The 23,997-nt window shown below is 34.9% G+C and overlaps 1 protein-coding gene across 11 annotated transcripts in view; it reads right to left on the bottom strand.

Moving 5' to 3' along the window:
• RYR2 (ryanodine receptor 2) overlaps positions 1 to 23,997 on the bottom strand; it is an 826,096-nt gene that overhangs the window by 535,707 nt on the left and 266,392 nt on the right. For 9 of the 11 annotated variants that reach the window (XM_072637850.1, XM_072637853.1, XM_072637851.1 and 6 more), the window contains exons 4-7: positions 13,081 to 13,101; positions 6,141 to 6,155; positions 2,587 to 2,661; positions 1,640 to 1,718 (exon numbers count right to left, since the gene is read on the bottom strand). In XM_072637850.1, the coding sequence (XP_072493951.1) occupies positions 1,640 to 1,718; positions 2,587 to 2,661; positions 6,141 to 6,155; positions 13,081 to 13,101 (190 nt within the window). Of the gene's footprint in view, positions 1 to 1,639; positions 1,719 to 1,815; positions 1,925 to 2,586; positions 2,662 to 4,604; positions 6,000 to 6,140; positions 6,156 to 13,080; positions 13,102 to 23,997 lie in introns of those variants that run through there. The other 2 variants (XM_072637859.1, XM_072637860.1) reach the window with 2 other exon arrangements.

The following is a 23,997-nucleotide window of genomic DNA, read 5'->3' as shown; positions in this document are numbered from 1 at the left end:
CTAATTAGTGAAATGAATGCTGAATTGATAAAGCATTCTCATTTTTCCAAAATATTTTCACATCAACAATTTCACCTATGTTCAAAGTTAACAATTTGTGGAAAATAAATTAGAAATGGAACCCAAGCATTGTCATGTTATGATGTGCATGCTTTCCTTTACCCAACAGCCTGTTAAATCATGCAATTCAGAGAAAGCTTCTATCAGATATTAGTGTAGATCATGATCACTGATTACAGATCCAATATTTGTTCTTCAAAGAGTAAACAACAAAACATTTCTTCATTGAAGATTGAATAGATAAAACATGATTATTTTTACTCATCAAAGAAGATAAATTAAAAGGTCAAAATAAAAGAAATATTGGATGCTATGTAACTATAGTCTCCTGAACAAGAAACCAAAAGTGTGATAAGCAAGCTGATGGTCTCACTATTCTAGTCAAGAACAGAAAATAAGAATACAAAGTCATCAAACCAACATGTATTCAGTAAAGCTACACTCATTATGTTTGGAGATGATGAATCCAAATGGGTGAGTATGTGAGTGAGTGAGTGAGTGAGTGAGTGAGTGAGTGAGTGAGTGAGTGAGTGAGTTGGTGAGTGAGTGAATGAGTGTAAGCCCAAGCAAAGTGGGTTTTTTGGTTGTTTTCTTTTTGGAGTTCAGTTTTCCAGGCTCACTGAAAACATATGAAGGATTAAGCTCCTTTGAATCCTGATGGTTCACAGCTGTGCTGAGTCATGTAGGTTTTGTGCCTACTGGCTCTGAGCCAGTCAGGAGTCAAATCATTGGTATTTTGTTTTGGAGGGGTTCACTTATGAGAAGGAAGCTTGTGATTCCCTGTAAGAGCCCCCAAACACTCAGGGGTTTGTGCTTTGCCAATCCAGTGGTGCATGTAGGTGCTTGTATTACCTCGTTCAGACAGTAAGGGCCCTGTCTATTGAATCTTAGTGTTAATTTCTCTGCTTGTATTGTCTCCACTTTCAGGGTGTTAACTTTTCCCTTGAACTAGTGATTGACTTATATATGTTTAATTACAGAAGGATTGTTAACCACTTTGAAGCTGTTTTTCCTTTATAAAGCAGATCAAAGAACCTGTGCTAGCAGGCCATCCTGGGTGTGCTAGGGTGCTTGCTAATACAAGGAATGAGTAAATAAATGAATGAATTTTAGAAAGGAAAGGTAATGGAAGGAGAAGGGGAAAAGAACAAGTATTTATTAAGTACCTGCTATTCATAGAATACTGTACTAAGTATTTTACTTATCTCATTTGAATAGAAGTAAAAGGAAAAGAAAAACTAAATGTAATTTCACAAACTATTATAAAATAAAAATCACTGTGGTTAATACTTTTGGGAAGCAGTGCAGAACAATCTACTTTCTTCCTCAAACATATAAGAAAAAGCAGTTTTGAAGTCTTAACTCTGGTTTCAAACTACTTAAAGTAGAAAGGATTGACTACCATGAATTCATTTTAAACCTCTGCTTTTTTTCTAAAAAATAATCCACTAAAAGGGCTATTCATTGTTTATAAATGCCACATATTCATCTAATTTATCATATCATGTTCCATAATCTATTCCAATCTAATCCCAAAAAGCATCCTGTTAAAAACTTCCTAATTCAACGCATAGCTTACCTGTTGTGTCTTCCTGTAACCCAACATCAAAAGCCAGTTTATCTGTTGAAGACCGAGAGGTGGAAAGACAGCAGAGGTACTAGAAATAAAGAAGTAGGTGTTCATCATTACATGTTTATATTCACAGTCAATTCCTGTGATGAAAAGTAATATGCCACCAATCTGCCTCAATTTACCATAAAATAGTCTTTTTCCATAAACAGGATGCTTCTTTTCTAACCTTGGGGTTTTAATTGTCTGTAGTTTAGAATTGTATTTAAGCTGCATTGATCAAGATTAATGTCCCAAGGTGAACTGTCAGTTTGTATCTGCTGGAAAGAGACATATTGGCAGTGAAAGAATTGCTCCCTGGGAAATAAGTAAATAAGGACCAAATTACATCCTCTGATATGTTGTATACATCTTTTACAGGAACTCTATGAACATAAAGAGTAGACTATAAACCTGAAGAGTATAAATCAGGTAAGGTTAAAAAGAATATTAACTTTAACTGGAAGAAGGGAGTGAGTTGTGGCTAAAGTGGGAATAAGCGTAGAGAGGAAATTAAAATCCTCATAAAGGAAAAAAAGGAAAGGGACAAAGCAGTATTGACAAGTGCATACCAGCTGAGACATGACTTTTCAAATCCTTGAGTTAGCATGCTTTGGGCTCATTACTCCCTTGAACTGATTTTTAAAATAATGCAACAACAATAATATTACTTGACATTTTAAACAGTTATTGAAATTACAAATCACCAAAAAAGATGTTTTTCTCATTCATATTCTCTAAGTACTCACCACTAAATCATTCCATCTAAAAAAAAAACTTTTAAAAATTATGAGCTAACATCCCCTAAAGAGTTTATAAAACTAGGTGTTTGGTGCTATAATTTGTTAGAACCTATAGTGTCTGACCGTGTACCAATGGACTGGCAGACGGCAAATGAGTTCAACATGTTTACTTACCATACCACTGTAGGAATGTCGTAACAATATAGCATGTCCATACAGGAGTGTGCGATGGCCACCACCTTGGGCAGTCTGAGCAAACAGAAGAAAAAGGAGGGAAGATATCTTGAAAAATAAAAATCTAGCAACAGCCCTATAATTCGCTGAACTTTACAAATATCCTATAACAATTTAAAATATCAAAGGGTTTTTCTATAAAGTATCATTTCTGAATTTCTAAATATTATACTGCCTACATGTTAGGTTTATGAAAGACCTCAAGAAATCAAAAAGGTTTATTTCAGGAAAACTGAATTATATATAACAATAGAAATGAAGGTGATGGAAATGAGCTGAAAAAAATCCTATGTTCCCATAAACAAAATTGCCTACAGGAATGCTACATTCAAGAAAACATTTATTGAAATAGGCAAAATATTAGCCACAACAGAAAACATTTCATAAATTTTTGTTCCTTAAATATCAGTCTAAATAATGGCTTTTCCTTGCCTTGTTTGGATAGTTAACTTTAATGGGACATTACATTTTAACACCAGACTTAGGATTTACAAGTAACCAAAACTAAGATTAACTTAACTGACAGTTGTTTGACTTCTACCAACGTAAATGGATGATTAAAAAACAAAGAAGAAAAGGACAAAAGTTCTGTCTAATATTAACACCTCTAATTGGAAAGAGAATATCTATTTATAAATGTCTGCGTGTTCTTGGGAAAATTGAGGGGACTGACTCAGTCTCCTTTCTGAATTTCCTTTGATTTATACTTTCATATTTTTCCAACTGTTTAAAATTTGGGCTTTGTTTTTCATTATTTCAAATGTGAAATGTTTCTGGCAATGTGAATGAAGCTATTAAGGCTCACAAGTCTGAAAATAAATCTCATTTGAGTCCATTTAAAATGAAGTCATTGTTAAAATTTTAATGGTACTGCATGATGTACAACACTCACTCTTCTAAATCAGGCACTGTGAAAATCTTACAAAGTTACTACTCCCATAGGGCTACACTGCCCAGTCTGAAAATCTTTGGCAGATCACTTAATTTCTAATTGCTCCTTGCCTTTGAAAAAGAAATATCTTAGTCTTGATGCCCTTTTGGCTACTCCAAACTTTTAAAATTATACATTCTAACAGACGAGTTAAAATTATACCTCAGATAATGACTATTTATATGATCTTAAACAACCACTTTCCCTCTTTGTGCCTTATTTTCTTCATCTACAAAATCAGGTGTTTTGACTATATGGTCTCTAAGGTATCTTCTAGCTCTAAATTTATAATCCATCTAAATATATATCATAATATGCACATTCATCATCAGCTTGGTCTTTCAGATTACTAGGCTAATCTTTTATGAGTGACCATGGATTTCACTGACATGGCTCTGTAGTATTTTGGAGCTTTTCGTAATCAACACAATTTTACTTCCAAATAGGAGATAATCACCCATATCAACTTAATTTTCATAAGTAAAATTTTTACATCCTAAGGTATTAGAAAGTCCAAATGTGGCTGCTCCATTGTGGCTGATGATGATGATAGAAACATTAAAGAACACTGACAAATCTGTTCTTTTTTGCATATTTGTTGTCCTCCTTCCAGTTTCATCTATAAATGTCATTTGAAAGATAAACCTGATTTGGATCTCAATAAAAAAGATTCCAAGGTCCATAAATAACAATTTGGAAACTGGTCAACTGGGGAATTCTCTTTAAAATCAAAAGCAGGGATCAAATGAATTGAGGATAAGCATTTCTTTCATATTTAGATCATTAATTCACATAAATGCTGTCCATACTTTACATTTCTACCAAATTCCCTATCAAGAATAGTAAAGATCAAAGAATCCCCTTCCTGTCTATTTAATTCGAAGGAGGGGCTCTGGATTTTAAATAGATTAATGACTTGAGAATCATATTTGCTTGAGAAGCCTTAAGCATCTCATTCATTCATTTAAATGACTATGGTCACATTATATACCAACAGAAAAAGAAGAATATCATAAAAAGCTTATACCATGAATTGCTCCTTGGTTTGCAGCCTGCTCATATGCACCATGTGCCTTTTCACTGACCTCTCCATAATGACTATCGTTAATATATCAAAGGAAGCAATGATCAAGTTTCAGGGTCACATAGCAACACTGGCAAAAATTTGTATTTCTGAAGAGATCCAGGACAGAGCCAGGTGGAGGAAGGATTCCCAATGGATGGTAAAATCAAGCAACTCTCCTGTTTGCACAAGACACTGTGTTGATTACATCACACCCCAATGTAATGTAGACATTCCTGAAAGAGATTTGTAATAACTTAAAGAACTTTGGCTTGTCCGATCACATAGGAAAGATAAAATGGATGAAGAATGTCTGACTGGGGCAAGCCAAGATGGCAGAGAAAAGGCAGCTATTCAATGAGATTTTCCCTAAACCCCTCTGAACACCTTTAAATAATGTCATAAAACAATTCCTAGAGTGGCAGAACCCAAAGAAGGACTGGGTGAAATAATTTCCCAACCAAAAACAACTTAGAAGGTTGGCAAGAAAGGTTTGTGGCACCAGGGTAAGAGTGCAGCACAGTCCAGTGTAGGTTCTGCCAGCATAGACCCAGTCACAACAATCCAGGAGCAGGCCCTGGGAGCCACAGATGTGAAACAATTCGTCAGAAGATTATAGGTGTCTCTTCACTATCACTAAGGCAGGGGTCATACTCAGATCCAGGTCCCAATCCTGGTTTCTGAATAGAGATTGAAACATACTTTTTTCTTTTTCTTTTCTTTTTTTTTTTTTTTCTTTTTGTTGTTGTTTTTTGGTATTTCGATGCAATGGAGTTAAGAAACTTGCCCACAGAACTACTCAGTGTCAAGCACCTGAGGCTGGATTTGAACTCTGGTCCTCCTGACTCCAGGGTCAGTATTCTATCTACTGTGCCACCTAGCAGCCCCATTACTTTATTTTTCTTGAGGGGTTTTGGGGGTTTTTGGAGGAGGGGACTATTTTTTCTTTTACAACTTGACTAATGTGGAAATATTTTGGATGGCTACACGTGTATAACCTATATCAAACTGTTTGCCTTCTCGATGTGGGGGATGGGAAGGGAGGAAGGGAGAGAATTTGGAATTCAGAGTTTTAAAAACAAATGTTAAAAATTGTTTTTACATGTAATTGGGAAAAAATAAAATACTAAATATTTTTTTTAAAAAAAGAATGCCTGTCTATCATCCACAAGTTCCTAAAAAGTTTGTCTAACCATACGTATATCCAGGAAAGACAATACAGAAGGACAATGAGCTGGGTTCAGAATTTAAGAGGACATAAGGCCAGATTCCTATTAGGAAACTGCAAAGCACTTTTACTGACCCTAAGTTTTTCATAATATCAAAGATCCATCTTTTCTAAAGTTTAATTTAATAAAAATTTAAAATAATCTATAAAATATGGGGAAGAGGAATTAGCTATGTGATTATTTCCTGTAGATGTGTTTTATTTTTACAAAATAGGAAAATAAAACAAATGTATGGGAAGGGAACATTTATAAAAATATTTCAATGCCTTACCTTCATCATGAATTTCTGTAGGAGCATAAAAAGAAAAGAGAAAGCATTAAACATTCAGTTGCTCAAAGATTTCCAAAACTGAATTTTTCTCTGGAAGCCAAATGGAGCTCTCTGAATTACAAAACATAAAAACACATTTGTCACATTGTCACAATAATGTTCATACTTAATACATTGTGAGAAAGCAAAAACTGCACCAAACAATACATTTTTAGAGACATCTTTGAATTAATTCTTCCTTTAAAATATCTGAATCCATGCTACTATGTTTTAATACAAATATTAATATCCAATTCATTTAGGCAGAGAGAAAACAGTGTAGTTAGATTTAGAATATATGGACACTATTAGTAAGTGTTTTACAGCTTCATTTCAACTTCTCATATCAAAAAACACCATGATCTAGAGAGCAGAACAAATAACTGCGGCAAAGTTAGTGCATTAGAAATCAGTGGATGTGGCACTGCTTAATCTGAACTACTCCATTGGGGGGACAATGCAATTTCATGCAAAATGAATGTAAAGGAATTCCTTAAGTACTATATATCATAAAATATGAAAAACAAAAAAGCATGAAAATACTATCTAAGGGAACACTGAAAGCTTCCTTTTAAAATGACATATTTAGTCACTAAATGCATTGATAATTTTTTAAAATTTTATTCAGTTATTTTAGAACTCCAAATAATAAGCTCCTTGAGAGTAGACAGTATCTTTCCTTTATCTCTACTCATAATCTCAGCTCTTAAGGCAATGCCTGACACAGACTAAAAAATGCTGCTTCACATGACAATGCGTGTGTACTCCTGGAATGTTTCCTCTGTACTCATAGCACGTTTTTTCAATGATTATAACTACAATTTTATACAAAGAACCAGGAAGATTAGAAATTACTTTTTGTTTTACAAAGTTGGAAGCCAAATGTCATTGCAGGAGAAGGAGTAATATGATAGATGTATGCTCAAATTAGCAACAAGTGAAACTAAGGAAAAAGAATTTCTAATGCGAAAATTGTCTTTTAACAAGTACTCTATCTCCCTGATATCATGTGTAGTACTGAATGATACCTATATTGAAGTCAATTTCTGTCTTGGGGCAAAGTGAGGATCTTCTCAGGAAATTTGCCAAGAAGGATTTCAATGCACAGTTTTTAAGATATGAACTTTTAAGATAGATTCATAATTGAATTATAACATGAATAATGTTGCTCTCGGTAAAAGCTCCCTTAATAATTACTACCGAACATTTGAAAATGTAAAAGAGAATAATTACTATCAGTGGTATAACAGGCAAGGTTGACCTTGGAGTACAAAATGAAGAGGGACAGAGACTAATAAAATTTTGCCAACATAACTCACTGGTCATAACAAATGTTCATTTTTTCAAGAAGCCAAAAGGCACCTCTACACATGGACATCAATCACCATATGATCAATATAGACATCAGATTCATTATGAACTTTGAAGGTAATGGTGGAAAAGCTCTATACACTCAATTAAAATAAGATCTGGAGCTGACTGTGTGGATCAGTTCATGAGCTTCTCATTGCAAAATTCAGACTTAAAGAAAACAGGGAAACATTGTAAGACCATAGTGATATGACCTCGATAACATTCCTTATGAATATTAAGTGGAGGTGATGAATGGGTTTAAGGGATTAGATCTGATAGAGTTCCTGAAGAACTATGGAGAAAGGTTAACAGTGCTGTACAGGACTCAGCAACAAAACACATTCCAAAGGAAAAGAGCAAGAAAGCAAAGTGGCTGTCCAACAAAGCTTTACAAATAGCTGAGGAAAGAAGGAAAGTGAAAGATAAGGAAGAAAGGGAAAGATACACCCAACTGAGTGAAGAATTCCCAAGAATAGCAAGGAGAGATAAGAAAGTTATCTTAAATGAACAAAGAAATAGAAGAAAACAGTAGGATGGGAAAGGCATAGGATCTCTTCCAGAAAATTAGAGATATCAGGGGAAAATTTCATGTAAAAATGGGCATAATAAAAGACAAAACTGGTAGGCATTTAACAGAAGCAGGAGAGATTAAGAGGAGGTGGAAAGAATCCACAAAAGAACTGTAGAAGAAAGATCTTAACATCACTGATAACCATGATGATGTGGTTACTGATCTGGAGAATGAAGTCAAGTAGACCTTAGGAAGCACTGCTAACAATAAGGCTAGGGAAGATGACAGAATTCTAGCTGAGCTATTTAAAACTAAGCTAAAAGAGGATGCTATTAAAATGTTGCACTCAATATGCCAGCAAATTTGGAAAACACAGCAATGGCTTGGATTGGAAAAAGATCAATTTACATCTCAATCCTAAAGAAGAGCAATGAAAAGGAACGTTCAAATAATGAACAAATGCACTCCCGTCAAACACCAGCAAGATCATGCTGAAGATTCTGCAAAGCTAGGCTACAGCAGTATGTAAACCAAGAATTACTGGAAAAGCATGTTGGCTTTTGAAGAGGCGGGAAGAACTACAGACTAGATTGCCAACATTTATTGGATTATGGAGAAAGCAAAGGAGTGCCAGAAAAACATCTACTTCTTTGACTACCACACTAAATAAAGCCTTTCACTATGTGGATCACAACCAAATGTGGCAAGTCCTTCAAAGAGATAGGAATAGCAACAGCAATGAAACGCTAATTAGATAGATTGGAAAAAAAAAAAAAGGCAGGTTAGTCTTTAAATCTATAGCAAGAGATTTGTACGTTAAGATCACTTAAATACTTTTCATTAATTAAAAGTTAATCTGTTTTCAAATTTTGAGTAAATCATCCTAATCTTCCTTTATTTGGAACCCTGTTCGGTAACACTCAAAGAAGTGAATTGACTTAGCCCAGACAATGGTTCATAAGAGGAAAATAAAAATGGCATCATTTATCTGGTACTTTAAATTAGTTCCAAACGGGTAAAACACCACTTGGGGGGCCTGAAAACCTACTCATTAAAGAGCAGACAATCGAATCCAAGACTGAAAAAACTTTTTCCAAAGAAATGGTTTTTCATCTTCATTAATACCCTCATGGATACCTGGAAGTTTTAATCTTTTTTTTGTTTTGTTTTGTGCGTGTATGTGGTTTTTTGGAGTGGGGGGAAGAGTTTATTAATAAGATGATAATTGGTTAATTTTTTAAAAAAAATACAATACTGTATTAAAAACTTATATGCTTTAAAAAAAACTTTAAAGTTGTCTTGAAATCATCTTCTTGATAGGAACATAAGAATGAGTACATTTCCAGTCAGGGTCCTTTCGACTACTGTCAGAAAGCATAAAAGTAGGTAGGAAGGACAAAGAAATGCTAGTTAGCAAGTAGACTAGATTTTTAGATTACCTTCAAGGCTTATGAACCCCAAGATCAAAAAAATTAACAAGCAACATGATGTCAGCCTGATGATTTCTTAAATAAAAAGATGTCTTTTAATTTAAATCACTGCAGCATTGGCTCCTGACACACACACACACACACACACACACACACACACACACGCACACACCCCCCCCCCCCATAGGGCAATCTTTGCCACACCCACTATAATTGTTACATTAAAAAAACAATCAAGCTTTATTCAAGTCCTCAGTCCCAGAATGAAAAAGGAATTAAGGCCCTAGGCAGCCTTTTTTCTTCATTAAAAATACAGTCCAAGCCTTCACAGAAAGAGTAAACATCAGAACTAGAAGAGACCTTGAAGATCATCTAAACCAATTTTTTTATTCCATAAATGTGGAAGTGAGGCCTTGAAAGATTAAGTGACTTGTCCAAGATTGCAAGGATGGGATGCTAAAGATAATCAATGTCACCAGATATGCCATCACAACAGTATGTGAAAACTGGTAGTGAGACCCATAGTTTACCAATATTCTCAAAGAAGGCAGGGATCATGTTGCAATTATATTTCTGTCTCCCTTACTGCCTAACACAGGGCATTACAAATAGTAGGTACACAGTGATGATAACTTTAAACAAATGAACAAATAAGCATATCTGCAAGTATGCTAGGTAAAAGTACATTATACATCTGCCTTTTTCTTCTTCTAATAGTGTCCTTCCTCATGCCTTTCACAGTTCCTTATTGCCCTACTCTGTCAGCTGAGAATCTTGCTTCATATTTCACTAAGAAAAAAACTGAGGTCAGTCACCAAGAGTTCTCTTCTCCCCTGTTCCTAACTTCACATCATTCTACCGCTATCTTTCTCACCACTGTTCCACATGAAGAGATGACCCTTCTCCTTGCCAAGGCAAATCACTCTACATGAAAAAGTAATCCCATTTCATCTTGTCTTCTCCAGAAGACTGCTCCCTCTATTATCCCTTCTCTCTTATTTATCTTCAATCATTCTCTGTCTCCTGGTTGCTTTCCCATTATCTACAAATACGCCCATGTCTCACACATCCCCCAAAACTCTCACTTGCTCTGTCCATCTCTCATCCTTTATCTTTTCTTTTTTGTGGCCATCTATAGCAGATTCTTCCATCTCTCACTCTCTCTCTCTCTTCTCAACTCTGCAGTCTGGCTTCTAAATTGTTCTTTCCAAAGTTACCATTGACCTCTAAATACCCAAATCTAATGGCCTTTACTCAATCCTCACACTTGACCTCTCTGAAGTTTTTGACACCCTTGTTCACTCTATTCTCCTTGATATTCTCTCTGTTCTTTCTAGGTTCACCAGATACTGCTTTGTATGACTACTTTCTGCTAAACACATGTTAAAAAGAGAGACTCGACTGAGTATTGAATTGGAATTGAATGGCCATATAAATGCTTTCCTCATGAGGCAATTAACCTCTTTTTCCTCCACTAGTAGTAAGTGAGAAGAATGATCTGATATGGGCCTCTTCAAATTGTGTGTTTGTCCTTCATTCTTGAAGAGGACCATGACATCAAGATGATGACATGACTTGCAGCTGACTGATTTGAGTGAGGGAGGGCTGAGCAAGATCACTAACCTCACTTTCTTCTCCTGAGCCATCTGAGTCCAGTGGCCTGATATTCATAAGGACGACTGGAGATGGCCCAGGATGCAATGTCAGACCCTGCCCCTTCAAATGCAGCCAGGGAGAAAGAAGAAAATACCTCAGCTAACAGTGAGTGCCTTCTGAATGCCACCTCAATTGTAACTTAGAAGCAAATCAAAAGGCTCCTCCTCTTCAAGTGGTAAACAGATTGGAAATAATATTTGCACATGCACTGAAGTCCTTGTGAGATCTATAATTAGCAAAGCACAATGTGCATATTTATACAGCCTCATAATACTTTGGATTTTGGGATTGATTAGCTCTTTAAGATCTCTAGTGTTTTACTGAAGGCAGCTATGTGGTACAGTGGATAGAGTGCTGGCCTGGGGTCAAGAAGACTCATCTTTGTGAGTTCAAATCTGGCCTCTGATACTTACTAACTATGTGATCTTGGGCAAAGGCCACTTAACCTTGTTGCCTCAGTTTCCTCATCTATAAAATGAGCTGAAGAAGGAAATGGCAAACCACTCCAGTATCTTTACCAAGAAACCCCAAATGCAGTCACAAAGAATCGGACACAACTGAAATGACTGAACAACAATGTTGATAATTCTCTACTTATGATAACTCTCTACCAATGCTGATAATAGATCTACCTATCAGGCGCCAACCTCTCTGCTGACCTCCAATCCTGCATCTCTAACTGCCTTTCAGACATCTCAAACTGGGTGTCCAATAAACATCTTAATCTCACCACATCCAAAATAGAACTCAATATTTTTTCTCCTAAACACTTCCTACCAACCCTATTATTGTAGAGGATAACATCTTCCCAGTTCCTCAGGCTCCTAATATATTATCCCCAACTCTTCACTATCCCTCATACTTGATATACAATCTGTTGTCAATTTCACCTTTGCAATATTGATTGAACACATCCTCTTCTCACCCTTGATACTGCCATCACTATTCCAATAGCCTACTGGTGGGTCTGCCTGCCTCAAGTCTTTCCCTACTCCAATTCATTCTCCATTCAGCCCCAAAGTGATTTTCCTAAAGTGTAGATCTGACCACATCACTCCTACTCAATAAAGCCCAGTGGCTCCTTATCACCTCCAGCATTAAATGCAAAATCCTTTGTTTAATACTCAAAGCTCTTCATAACCTAGCTAGCCCCATCTTATCTTTCTAGTCTTCTTACTACTAACCATGGATTCTTCAATCCAGTGACACCCTGGCCTCCTTGCAATTCCACAAATAAGATACTCTCTGTTTCAGATCTGGGCATTTTCTCTGGCTGTCTCCCATGCCTGAAATTTTCTCTCTCTTCATAAATTCTACTGCCTTCCTTTAAGTCCCAACTGAAATCTTATCTTCTACAAGAAACCTTAATGAATCTTAATTCTAGAGCCTTCACTCCCTTAATTATTTTCAATTTATCTTGCAAATAGTTTGTTTTTACATAATTGTTTGTTGTCTCCTCTATTAGATTATGAGTTCCTTAAGGACAAGGACTATCTTTTTTATTCTTTTTGTATCCCCAGCTTTCAGCATAGCGCCTGGCACATGCAAGGTGTTTACTAAATGTTTACTGATCGATTGAAAGAATACAAATTCCTGGAGCACATGGACTACTTCATTATTGCTTTTGTATTCCCTACCAATAACAATACCTGCCAATGTATAAGAGTTTAATAAATGTTTGTTGATAGTCTAGTACACTTTAATTAGAAAAAACAAATCATATCATACAATAACCTGACCTTAAAGGACACATGAAACTGCAAGGTAGTATCTAGAAACAAATGTTTCTATTTTAAGACCCATAAAATAAAATTAGTTTGCACTCTTAATATTGTGATTCCTTTCTACTGATAGAACAAGCAATGCAAGCAAAATAAGGTCAGACGCAATAGCAAACATGCAATAATAGTTCAGATCACACAAATTTTTAAAAATACACTGAGGCACATACCCATTTTTCTATATCAATTTGCTGTGGAAAGAAAAGTCAAAATAAAAGTGAATAAAATACTAGCAAGATACCAATCATTTAAATACCTTCATACAAGGTTTCCAGTGCCAATCTTTTAGATTACTATTTCCTTAGGCCTTTTAATGCTAATGGAAAAATGTACCCACTTAAATCATAATACCTGACCTACATGCACATAATATTTAAAAGTAAGTCTTAAGGAAAACCAGTACAAAAAATGTTGACAGACGTAAAGTTGAAAATATGCAGATGCAAAAAACATCTATGCAGGTCAATGAAGTCAATGTTCACACTTGTACACAAATTGAGTTTGTATGCTAAACAATATTATATGCTCCTTGCTTAGGGGCTATTCTTTTAATATTCTGATACATATGAACATATGTGTATGAAGGTATAAGTATATAAATAACATATATAATACATATAAAATTTGTAACAGATATAAAATATGCATTCTTCTAATCTCAATCTTCCTTCACTGTGTCACATACGAATGGAATGTAAGAGTTATAAAAAGGAATTTTACATGAAGAGAAAAACGCATATCTTAACAAATAAATCTGAAATAATTTCACAACTAAATAGAATTCAAAGAACATTACAGTACTGAGAAGTTTGAGTTTGTTTCCTAATGTGCCATGTTTGTTTTTTGTTGAAAGGTAGTATGTAGTACTGGATCAATTGCTAACCTTGAAGCCAGAAATCGTTTCACTTGCTGCTTCTGAAATAATAGTTGCATGACCACAGCACACAGTCACTTGGTTTCTCAATACTCCAGTCAACTGTCTTGCAATACAAATTACACATGAACTATTTATCTCCATTTATATAAGGAAATTCCAAACTAGGCATTCCCTCCACTAATGAAAGTACAGATGAAGGCAAAAAACTGTTCACTGACTTTTTTTTAAATCATGAAATTATCAAAGGTTGGCTACTTTCTCAAGTGTAATATGCATAAGAGCCCAAGATAAAAGATTAGAACACCAAGAGCCAAAATCAAAAGCCTAAGATCAGACCCAAAATGATTCCACATTAGTTAATTGAGAGATGTAAGTATACCATAAAAATTCAGTTATTTCAATCCACTATTACACTGAATTATATTTGTATAGCAAAGTTTTTGAAAAAGAAATTCACTTAACAGATATATCCCCCATTCAGAGCGAGGGGTTGTTGCTGGGTTTTTTTTAGCAAGAGGCAAAATCTTACCCACTTCAGTATATTATCTGTTGGTGGTATAATACCACATAAACAGGAGAAATATTACAAATGAGCACATTAATAAACCTGGTTCATATCTTACTTTATTTGTATTATAAAAATTCAGTCATGAAATTAGAATATATTTTATTGACTTCACTTGAAATATATCTAAAGATCCATTGAGCAGTTCTAAATCAGGCTCCATAAGTTTTTCTTTTAACATTATATTAAAAACAAGATGCTACAAGGAGAACTTGAAAGCTGAGAATATTTCTAAAACAAAGCTAAAAAGAAAGATATACTGATTAGTTCACTTACTTTCACTATAACTCCCAGAATATCTAGCTTCTGTAAAAGCCTAGATTCCAGATAAATATTCATTTTCAATAAAGTAATGATTTCAAAATAATGAGTTGTAAATAAAACTAAACTAATATAATTCATTTAATGTGTACAATGTATAAAAATGTTCAATATGAGAGAGAATATAGAAATTCTCAAGAGCCTGTTCTAAAAAGAAAGAGCTGTGGTTAATTATGTTTATAAAATGATAAATTCTCATGTCTCATTCTTTCCTGAGAAAAAAAGTAGGGGGAAAACTGAATTAAGTTCCTTGTCAAATTCACATTCATTTAAAAGATACTATCAACAATCTCCAGATTTTCCTAATACATAATTTACATTAAGCCAGAATAACCTGTTTAATCATAACTTTTTTTAATCACAAAGTTAAACATACCATTTCAAAGAAGTGATATAAATGAACTACAGAATTTACCTCTCAAAAATAAATAAATTTGGAAGAAAGAGAACTGAGGTGGTCCATTTAACAGTAAGTCCAAGAAACTTTTGGATTTTTTTTCTAATAGATAAGATTATATACACAGACTTTCAAAAATTACATACATAGATTTTCAAAAATGAAGTCAACTGTTTTCCCTGGAAATCAAATTCTAAAATATGCTTTGAGAAGACAGCTTATTTCTCACACTCAGTTAATTTTGTTTAATGACCCGCCTCTCCTCTTCATTTCTTTTAAAAGACATTAGAGTAGAGAGAGCTCAAAGTAACTGTATCATATACAACATCCAGCTACAAAAAACAACATTAGTAAGAACTACTGGCATTACTGTATGCAGAGTCTCATACAGTACATAAGATTAATACTGATGGAGACAATTACATCATGTACCATCAAACATTACACTGAAAAGAATATTCTTCCAATATTTTGCTTAAAAAAACTATTCATTCTAAAAATTTTAGTCTACATAAACTAGAATGAGTGTCACCAAGGAACTGTATCCAGGGTGGTCAGGGGATAAGGGCAAAACATGAGAGCTGAACAGCCATGGTTCTCAACTGGTACCCTTACAATGTCAGGAGAAAGTGAAAATGTACCTGTATGTCAAACCTAAAGGAGCATGTAGAAAAGTCACATGGGATGGGCAAATACAGATTTGTGTCACTGGATGGAACTTCTAAATCAGTTTCGGTTTGGGTATGTAAACTTGAAAAAAACGACCCATGTAATCACCTAATCTCAGAATTGGCATGAGTCTCTGAGGCTAACTGTTCCTAATTTATTTTTAATTAACAACTCTCCCTACAACATCCTTAGCAAAAAAAACAAACAGCTTTTACCTGAAGAACTCCGGGGAAAGGAAGACGGGGAGACTCTCTCCTCTAGCAGCCTAATCTAGTTTTCTAAAAACTATAATTGTTACAAAATACAATCTAATATAAAGACTTGCTTCTCTAAAATTTCTATCTGGTGCTCTTATGCCCTCCAGCCACAAATTACAGTTTTAATAGCTATTCTGCAGAATAGTCCTTTAAATACTTGCAAGCAATTTCATGTTCCCTTCATTTCTAAGCTCAACATTCTTAGTTACTTAAACCAATCCCTATCAGGCATGACCTCCAAACTCTTCATCATCCTGAAAACCCTCCTCTAATTCTCTCCAGCTTATTTATGTAATTCCTAAAGGGCGAATCAAATAATTAAACACAGAAGCTACAGATTTGACCAGGACATGTCATACTCTTGATTTACCAAACAAATTTTTATTTTTCAGATAAACTGCTGCCTAGTTTTGAGCCTTTGTGGGGAGAGAGCATGGAATTCTACTCAATTTTATGAGGTTAATGCATTCAGGGCCAAAGTTTAAGATTTTAATTTTGTACAAAGGATTCTGATTGTATAGATGAAACTTATGTTGAAGGGTAAAATTCAGTAACCCACACAGATACCCAGGTCTCCTCTCTCACCTCTGTTTCTTTTATCTGACTCCTCTCCATGTTCAATTACACTCTGAATTTTTCTCCAAAGGTCTTAGCACTTCTTTAACAGGTCTTTCCAGAACCGTTTGTTGTTTAGTCGTTTTCAGACATGTCTGACTCTTTGTGACCTGATTTGGGGTTGTCCTGGCAAAGATACTAGAATGCTTTGCCATTTCCTCCTCCAGCTCATTTTACAGATGAGAAAACTGAGGCAAACAAGGTCAAATTACTTGTCAAGGGTCACAGCACTAGTGTATGTCTGGAGGCACATTTGAACTCAGGTCTTCCTGAATCCATACTTGACTCTCTATACACTGTGCCACCTAGCTGCCCTATCACATCCCTTTAGGTGTGCCTAAATGTACAAAGGCTATAGGTCTGACCGTAGGGCTAAGTACAAGAGCAACAATAGTCTAAAGTTTAGACTAAAATTTAAAGTCACTCTAAACTAATCAAATTATCCCAGCTGCTATAGATTACTCCACATGGATGTTCCTACCTATGTAGGAGGCACAAAGTCCTTCCATTAAACACCATCAAAAACCTAGAGTAAAGCAAAAATATCCATTATCACAAGTGTTGTTTGATATAGTTCTATAAATGAGAACTTTGTCTCAAATTTCATTGGAAAAAAATGAGTCTTTTCAAATGACAGCTCCCTCTTCTCTCCTCATTCACATGACTCTCAGATGTCTCCCCCCACTACCTTCTGCTTCAACTGTTTCCCATAAAGAGATGGCCCAGAGTTGGCCCTTCTTGTCAAGGTAAACCTCTCTATGCGAACCAGTGATCCTATTGCATTCCACCTTCTTCAGCAGAATGCCTTCTCTACCAGACCCACTTTCACTCTAATTTCCAATCTCTTCTTATTTATCGGCTGCCTCCCTGACACCTACAAATATTCCCATGTCTCCGCAATCCTTAAAAAACTTTGAGTTGGCAGAACCAAGAGAATATTGTACACAATAACAGCAACACTGTGAGATGATGCACTATGATAGACTTAGCTCTTCTCAGCAATACAATGAACTAAGACAATTCCAAAAGACTTGTGATGGAAAATGCTACGTACATCCAGAGAAAAAACTATGGTATCTGTATGCAGATTGAAACATATTATTTTCACTTTTTTTGTTGTTTTTTTCTTTCTCATAATTTTCCCCTTTTGTTCTGATTCTTCTTTTACAACATGTCTAATATGGAAATATGTTTAATATGATTGTACATGTATAGCCTGTATCATATTGCTTGCTGTCTTGGGGAGAGAGAAAAATTTTGAATTCAAAATTAATGTTGAAAACTTTCTTTATGTGTAATTGGAAAAAAATACTATTAAGTGCAAAAAAAAAAAACTCCACTTGATCCACTGATTCCCACTAGCTGTCATCTTAGATCTGAATTCTCATGATGAAACTCCATACATAAGAAACCATATACAGTACATGTTTATACTTCCCTTCTCATTCTCTTCTAAAACCTCTGCAGATTGGCTTCTCATCTGATCATTCAAGTGAAATTACCCTCTCCAAAGTTACTAATTTTTTCTTAATTCCCAAATCTAAAGTTTTTTCTTCTAAATTCACATTCTTCTTGACCTCTCTGTAGCCTTTGATAGTGTTGCCCTTACACTCTCTCCTATCTAGATTTGTCTAACACCTCTCTTCTGAGTCTCTGTTCCCTACATCCTGTATTTCACAGATGTCTGCACTGACGTTTGAATGTCTATTTATCTAGATTGCTTTTAATTCTATGAAATGATTTTGAAGATCTACCTATATGATTACTCTTTTGCCAGAATTTCTTCGAAATTAAGACCTCTAACAATGGGGTCTTCTGCAAGGATCTGTCCTTGTCCCCCTTCTTTTCTCCTTTTTTATTATTTTGTTTGATCTCATTAGCAACCATGGGTTCAATTATCATCTCTCAGCTAATGACTGTCAAATTATATTATTTAGTCCTAACCTCTTTTCTGACTTCTAATCTCACATCACCAAGAGTCTATTAGACATCTTAAACTGACTTCTAAATCTTGTAACAAATAAGATAGAAGACTATAGACATTTTCTCCAATCCTCACAACATCTTGAAACTCTTCAAATTCGGAATTATATGCAACAGATAAAGCAATATCAGCTATCCACACAGTATTAAGAATCCTAGGCACTAACACTTTGATAAACAAATTAACCAAGAACAAAGAAGACTAATTCCTAATGAACCCACTTAATAGCCCCTCCCCTTGCAGCCACCATGATCTGCACAAACTAATCCCCAAGTTTACAAGAGAACACAACTTTATACCCAGTTTCCTGTGTTACTGAAAGCCAAAAGTCTTGCTCTGTCATGACACAGCACTCTGCTGCAATTCTACTCATCCAGATAGCTGAGGAACTGGAAGGGTAGGATCAATATGTATACTTAAGTCCCTTAGTATGAAGCCATTATGACTCAATGTCCTAGGAGCTTTTTTTAAGTAACAGAAACGCTGAACTGAGTTGCCAAATCCTGCAAGTGTAAAGTAGTTAAATCAAAATGTTCACTGGTCCAGCAAAAATTTTCTGACATAGCAACTTACTCAACAGTAAGGAAACCATGAAGTATTTCTAGGTTCAACATTTCAAGAAAGAGTCAAAGTAAAGAAAGAGGCCAGAATAAAGCCTTAAATATACATATATCTTAATATCATATTTCAATTCTTTGTAGCATAGCTTAGTGAAATAATGTCTGCCTCAAGATATAGATAATTCAGTAAAAAAAGGACTGGTTAGGGTATTGGAAAATGTTTTCAAATACATGTGTTTTTCAGTAAATAAGCTCGCTTGTTCATTTTATCACCAAATAGAATTATAAAGATGAAATCAAATACATCTTCATGGATTTTATATTCAGTTACTGTATTTATCTAAAACCTTGAATTTAATTTTACCATGTATCTTGAAATTAGTGCCTCAAAACACATTGATACTTTATATGCATGTTTCACCATGTTTCTTGATAACAGTTATCATCATCACCATCATCATCACTAGAATTTATATAGCATCTACTATGTGCCAGGTAGGTACTTTACAAATGACTCATTTTATCCTCAAAACAACCTGGGAGGTATACCAGTGCTATCAAGATTTCCATTTTACAGTTGAGGAAAGTGAGGCAGACAGAGATTAAGTGATTTGCCCAAGGTCATATAACTAGTTAATTTCTGAGGCTAAATTTGAATTCAGGTATTCTTGATTCCAGGCTAAGGGATCAGTCCACTGTGCCATCCAGCTGCCTTCTTGACACAGGTAATACTGCACATTAGAAGAAGAATAAGATGCTATAATCTATACTCTAATTTTCATAATAATTAGCTGTTTTGACTAAACATATATGTATATCCCCATAATAAAAATTTTGGTCTTTTGCACCTTTAGAGTAATATTATTAGAATTATAAGCTATTCATTTTTTTTCCACAGAATAAGAAAGTCATCTATTTTTGGCCACTTAAAAAGGATCATTTAAGGAGCATAACAAAATAAGGATGATAGACAATGTATTTTGACAGGCATCATTTCTTTCTATTAAAATATCAGCATAATGAGTGCAAGGGTACCCTGAGAAAATGTTTTAAGTTACTTTAGATTGACTATTTTAGTATTAATTATACTTGTCTTAGGATCAATTTAAGAAAACTAAGAGAAAATAATTTACCTCACATTATCAAAAAAAAGGTATTTTGTCATTTTTATTTTATTTTTAAATAATATATTTTGGTTTTAATCTTCCACAATATGTTCCTTCCAACAGTTAAGTACCACAATGCAACAAGGAGGATGGCCATGAGACAAGGATTGCAAAGATAACTTTCCAATTTGTATTTCATACAATAAGAAATGGAAATACTGTGGAAAAATAATGCTGGTGATATTTCCCCTTTAAATAAATAACTATTAAATTATGTATATGTCAAAACTATCTTCTGCCAAAGTCATCCAAGAGTGAAAATGACCCTGGGTCACATTTAAGGTTATATAACTAGAAGACAAGCACTGATAGATGTTACCTGGTTTGGGCTGCTTTAATTATAAATACCCAAAATGTGTGTCTGATACCCAACATCCAGCCTATTTAAGTGGAAACAGCTTCAACTCCATAAGGCTGGCCATAAGGTGATAAATTTTTCAGCCAAAGCAATTTTTAACAGGTTTAATAACCACATCAGTGGAAGAGATACCCACAACTTATGAAATCGCAGATGTTTTAAAATAGCAAAAAAATACCAAAACACAACAATTTTGAATGCAAAATCATATTGCATTTCCTTAATTAGAAGTTCTCCTCCAAAATTTCCTAAGGTCCTACTTTGTTCATAGGGCTAGTCCATATATTTCCCACACTAGCATTTTATGGGTTCCATCAAAAAAGCCTAAGCTAAGTCTCAAACTGTTGCACAGTCAAATAGTTTGGTAAATACTGCCACAGGTAAGTGAAATTTGGAGTAACATAAATCATAAGTTATCTAAATCTTCTGGGGGAAGTGAAAGCGGAGTCTGGACCTATGATATAATCAGTGTAGAGAATTCTCAGTAGGGAAATTCACTCTGTTGATATAGGTTGGCAACTCTATAATTTTTTAGAATTAGAGAACTATTTGAGACACTGATAGATTAAACATACCTGAAGTAGGATTTGAACTCAAGTCTTTCCACCTATCACAGTGCCTGACACATAAAAGGTGCTTTTTGATAAATGTTTACTGATTAAATCCTGACCTAAAGTCAGCTTTCTATCCACTATACCACACAAACAAATTTTAATCATATATCCAAAATATATTCAACATAAAGCATTTTTATAAATAGTAACATAACTCAGATAATTTGAATTTCAGATTCTTCTTTAGTCTTGGTCTATTCTATGAGTAAAGTGGCTAAGAAACTCAGAAAATCTACAAACTATATGATCAAGAGTTGGCTGTAGTGGGAGATAGAGAAAGGGGAAAGAATTAGTGTGAAGGTAGCATTTACCACCAAAGGGAGAAAAGAAGATATATAAAAAATGAAATATTGTTTTGCTAATCTAATATGTTAGATTTTAATTGCCATAAAAAATTATTGTTTGGAGAAGCAAAAGCTTTAAAGAATAGTCACTAATTTGATTTCTACATAGTATTCATCTCTTTGTCCAAAATTCTCCTATCTTCATCTGAAAAATTTTAAATATATCCCATTTACCTTTTCAAGAAATATTTCCCATCAGATGTCAAAATCTGATTTGTCACTATTCTGGTAACACCACAATTTCTAGATAGGATTCTTTCCTTATGTCATTTGAACTAATATTTCCTCTACCGCCTAATAACCATAGAGGCCTTGTTTAAGAAAAATGATCTATACATCTCAAACTCCAAATTTATTTTTCCATTCAATTTATTTTACTTTCAGGTTCAAATTCCCTCCCTTTCATCTCACTGTGGCTCATCCCATCCTCCTCTCATTGTGAGAAAGGAAGAAAAATGAAACCTATTAACAAGTACAGTCAAGCAAAACAAATACCTGCACTGGTCACATCCAAAAGAAATATGCTTCAATCTTCACTCTGGGTCACTCTGGGTCAATTCTTTATCTGAGGGCAAGTTACCAGATTCATCTTAAGTTCTTTGGAATTAAAGTTGGTCATAATGTTGTTGATCTGATTTCCTAAGTATCTGAAAGGTGATGGTCTTTTTGTTCATGTTTCTTATACTTCTCTTGACTTCTGTGTTTGTATGCCAATGCTTCTACACAACTCTTCCCATCAGGAATGCCTGGAAGACCTATATGTCATTAAAAAATCCATTTTTCCCCTTTAGGATTGGGTAAACTATTCCTGGCTTTAACAGTACTTTTTCCCTTTTGGAATATAATATTCTGAGCACTCCAGACCTTTATAACTGAAGTTGCTAAATCTTATGATTCTAATTGTAACAGCTGAATACATGAAATTCCTTCTTTCTGGATGCTTATAATTTTTTTTTTCTTTTTTTCCTACAAACTGTATTTTAGTTACAATAAATTCCTCAGAGTTCATGTTTTGAGGTTTCTTTCAAGAAGTGACTTCGGATTCTTCCTATTTCTCCTTTGTCCTCTGATTCTATGGGATCTAGGAAGTCTTGTGATTTCTTGAAAGATGATACACAGTCTTTTTCTTGGTAATGGTTTTCAGGCAGTTCAATGATTCTTACATTACCTCTCCCCAATCAGTTTTTCAGGTGAGTTATTTTTCCCATGAGATACATCACATTGTTAGGAGGTTTTCCAGTCTTTTGAGTGTTTAATATTTCTTAATGTCCCCTATTTGGTACATTCTAATTTTAAGGAAATTATTTTCTTGGGTAATGTTGTGTATCTCTTATTTCAAGCTGTTAATTCTCTTTTCACACCTTTCTTCCATAGCTCACATTTCTTTTCCAATTCTCCCCCTCTGTTGCTTTTCATTTGTTTTTAAAATCTTTTTTAGCTCTTTTAAACTCTTACATTAACTCTTCCAAGAATTCTTGGACTTTTGTCCAAGCTCCATTTTTCTTTCAAGCTTTTCTTGTAGATGTTTTGATAAATTATCTTCCTGTGGGTTTGTGTCTTGAGCTTCACATGGCAGGATTCTCTTTTTTTGTGGTTGTTTCTCATTTTTCAGTCTACTTCTTGACTATGGATTTTAATTTTGAGCTAGGCTCTTCACACTTCTGGGATGAATGTATGGGTTGAGCTTTTTTTCTTTTGAGTATTTCTATTGCTTTCCTATAGTACTGAGTACTGTGATATTCGAGATTTTATGGCTAGCTCAGGTTAGGGACATGGAAACTTTCAGTGCTACCAATGTGACTGAAAATGGAGCAAAGTCACTTATTTCCCTCCCAGTCTGAACTCTTCAATTTCCTCACCCAGGATTGGGTCTGTCAGCTTGTCTCTGGCTAGAATTTCCATTAAAGTGCTAGTGAACTCAGCAACTAATACTCTTCTGGAGAAGCTCAGGAGGTTAAAGAGGGCCAAATTGCAGGTTCTCCTTTGGTCTGGGTGGCTGCCCTCGTTATTCCACTGCATCTTCAGCTTGGGTTACAGACTAGATCTGAATACCAGCTCGGCTACAGGGGTCAGAGTCACACAACTACAGTTTCAATCTGAACCTATTCCTCACTCAGCACACAGCTAGAGCCTGAAAAATCCTCTCTACCACTCCTAGGAACAGTTTCCCTCCTCATCCCACCCTGATACATCACCAAAACTGGGTAGTAAGCAACAGAGCTGCCGTATGGCACCCATTCTCATACTTGTTCAGGGCACCCGTGGGAACACTTCCTTCCCTTGTGCAGAGCTTTGTTCCTCCTTCAGTACTTGGGATCCTTAATGCTGTGCACATAGTCCTAAACCTCATCCCGGTGTGT

This window comes from Notamacropus eugenii, chromosome 2 (genome assembly GCF_028372415.1).
Source record: "Notamacropus eugenii isolate mMacEug1 chromosome 2, mMacEug1.pri_v2, whole genome shotgun sequence".
Taxonomy (NCBI): Eukaryota; Metazoa; Chordata; class Mammalia; order Diprotodontia; family Macropodidae; genus Notamacropus; species Notamacropus eugenii.
This window is presented reverse-complemented; position numbering and strand designations above follow the sequence as displayed.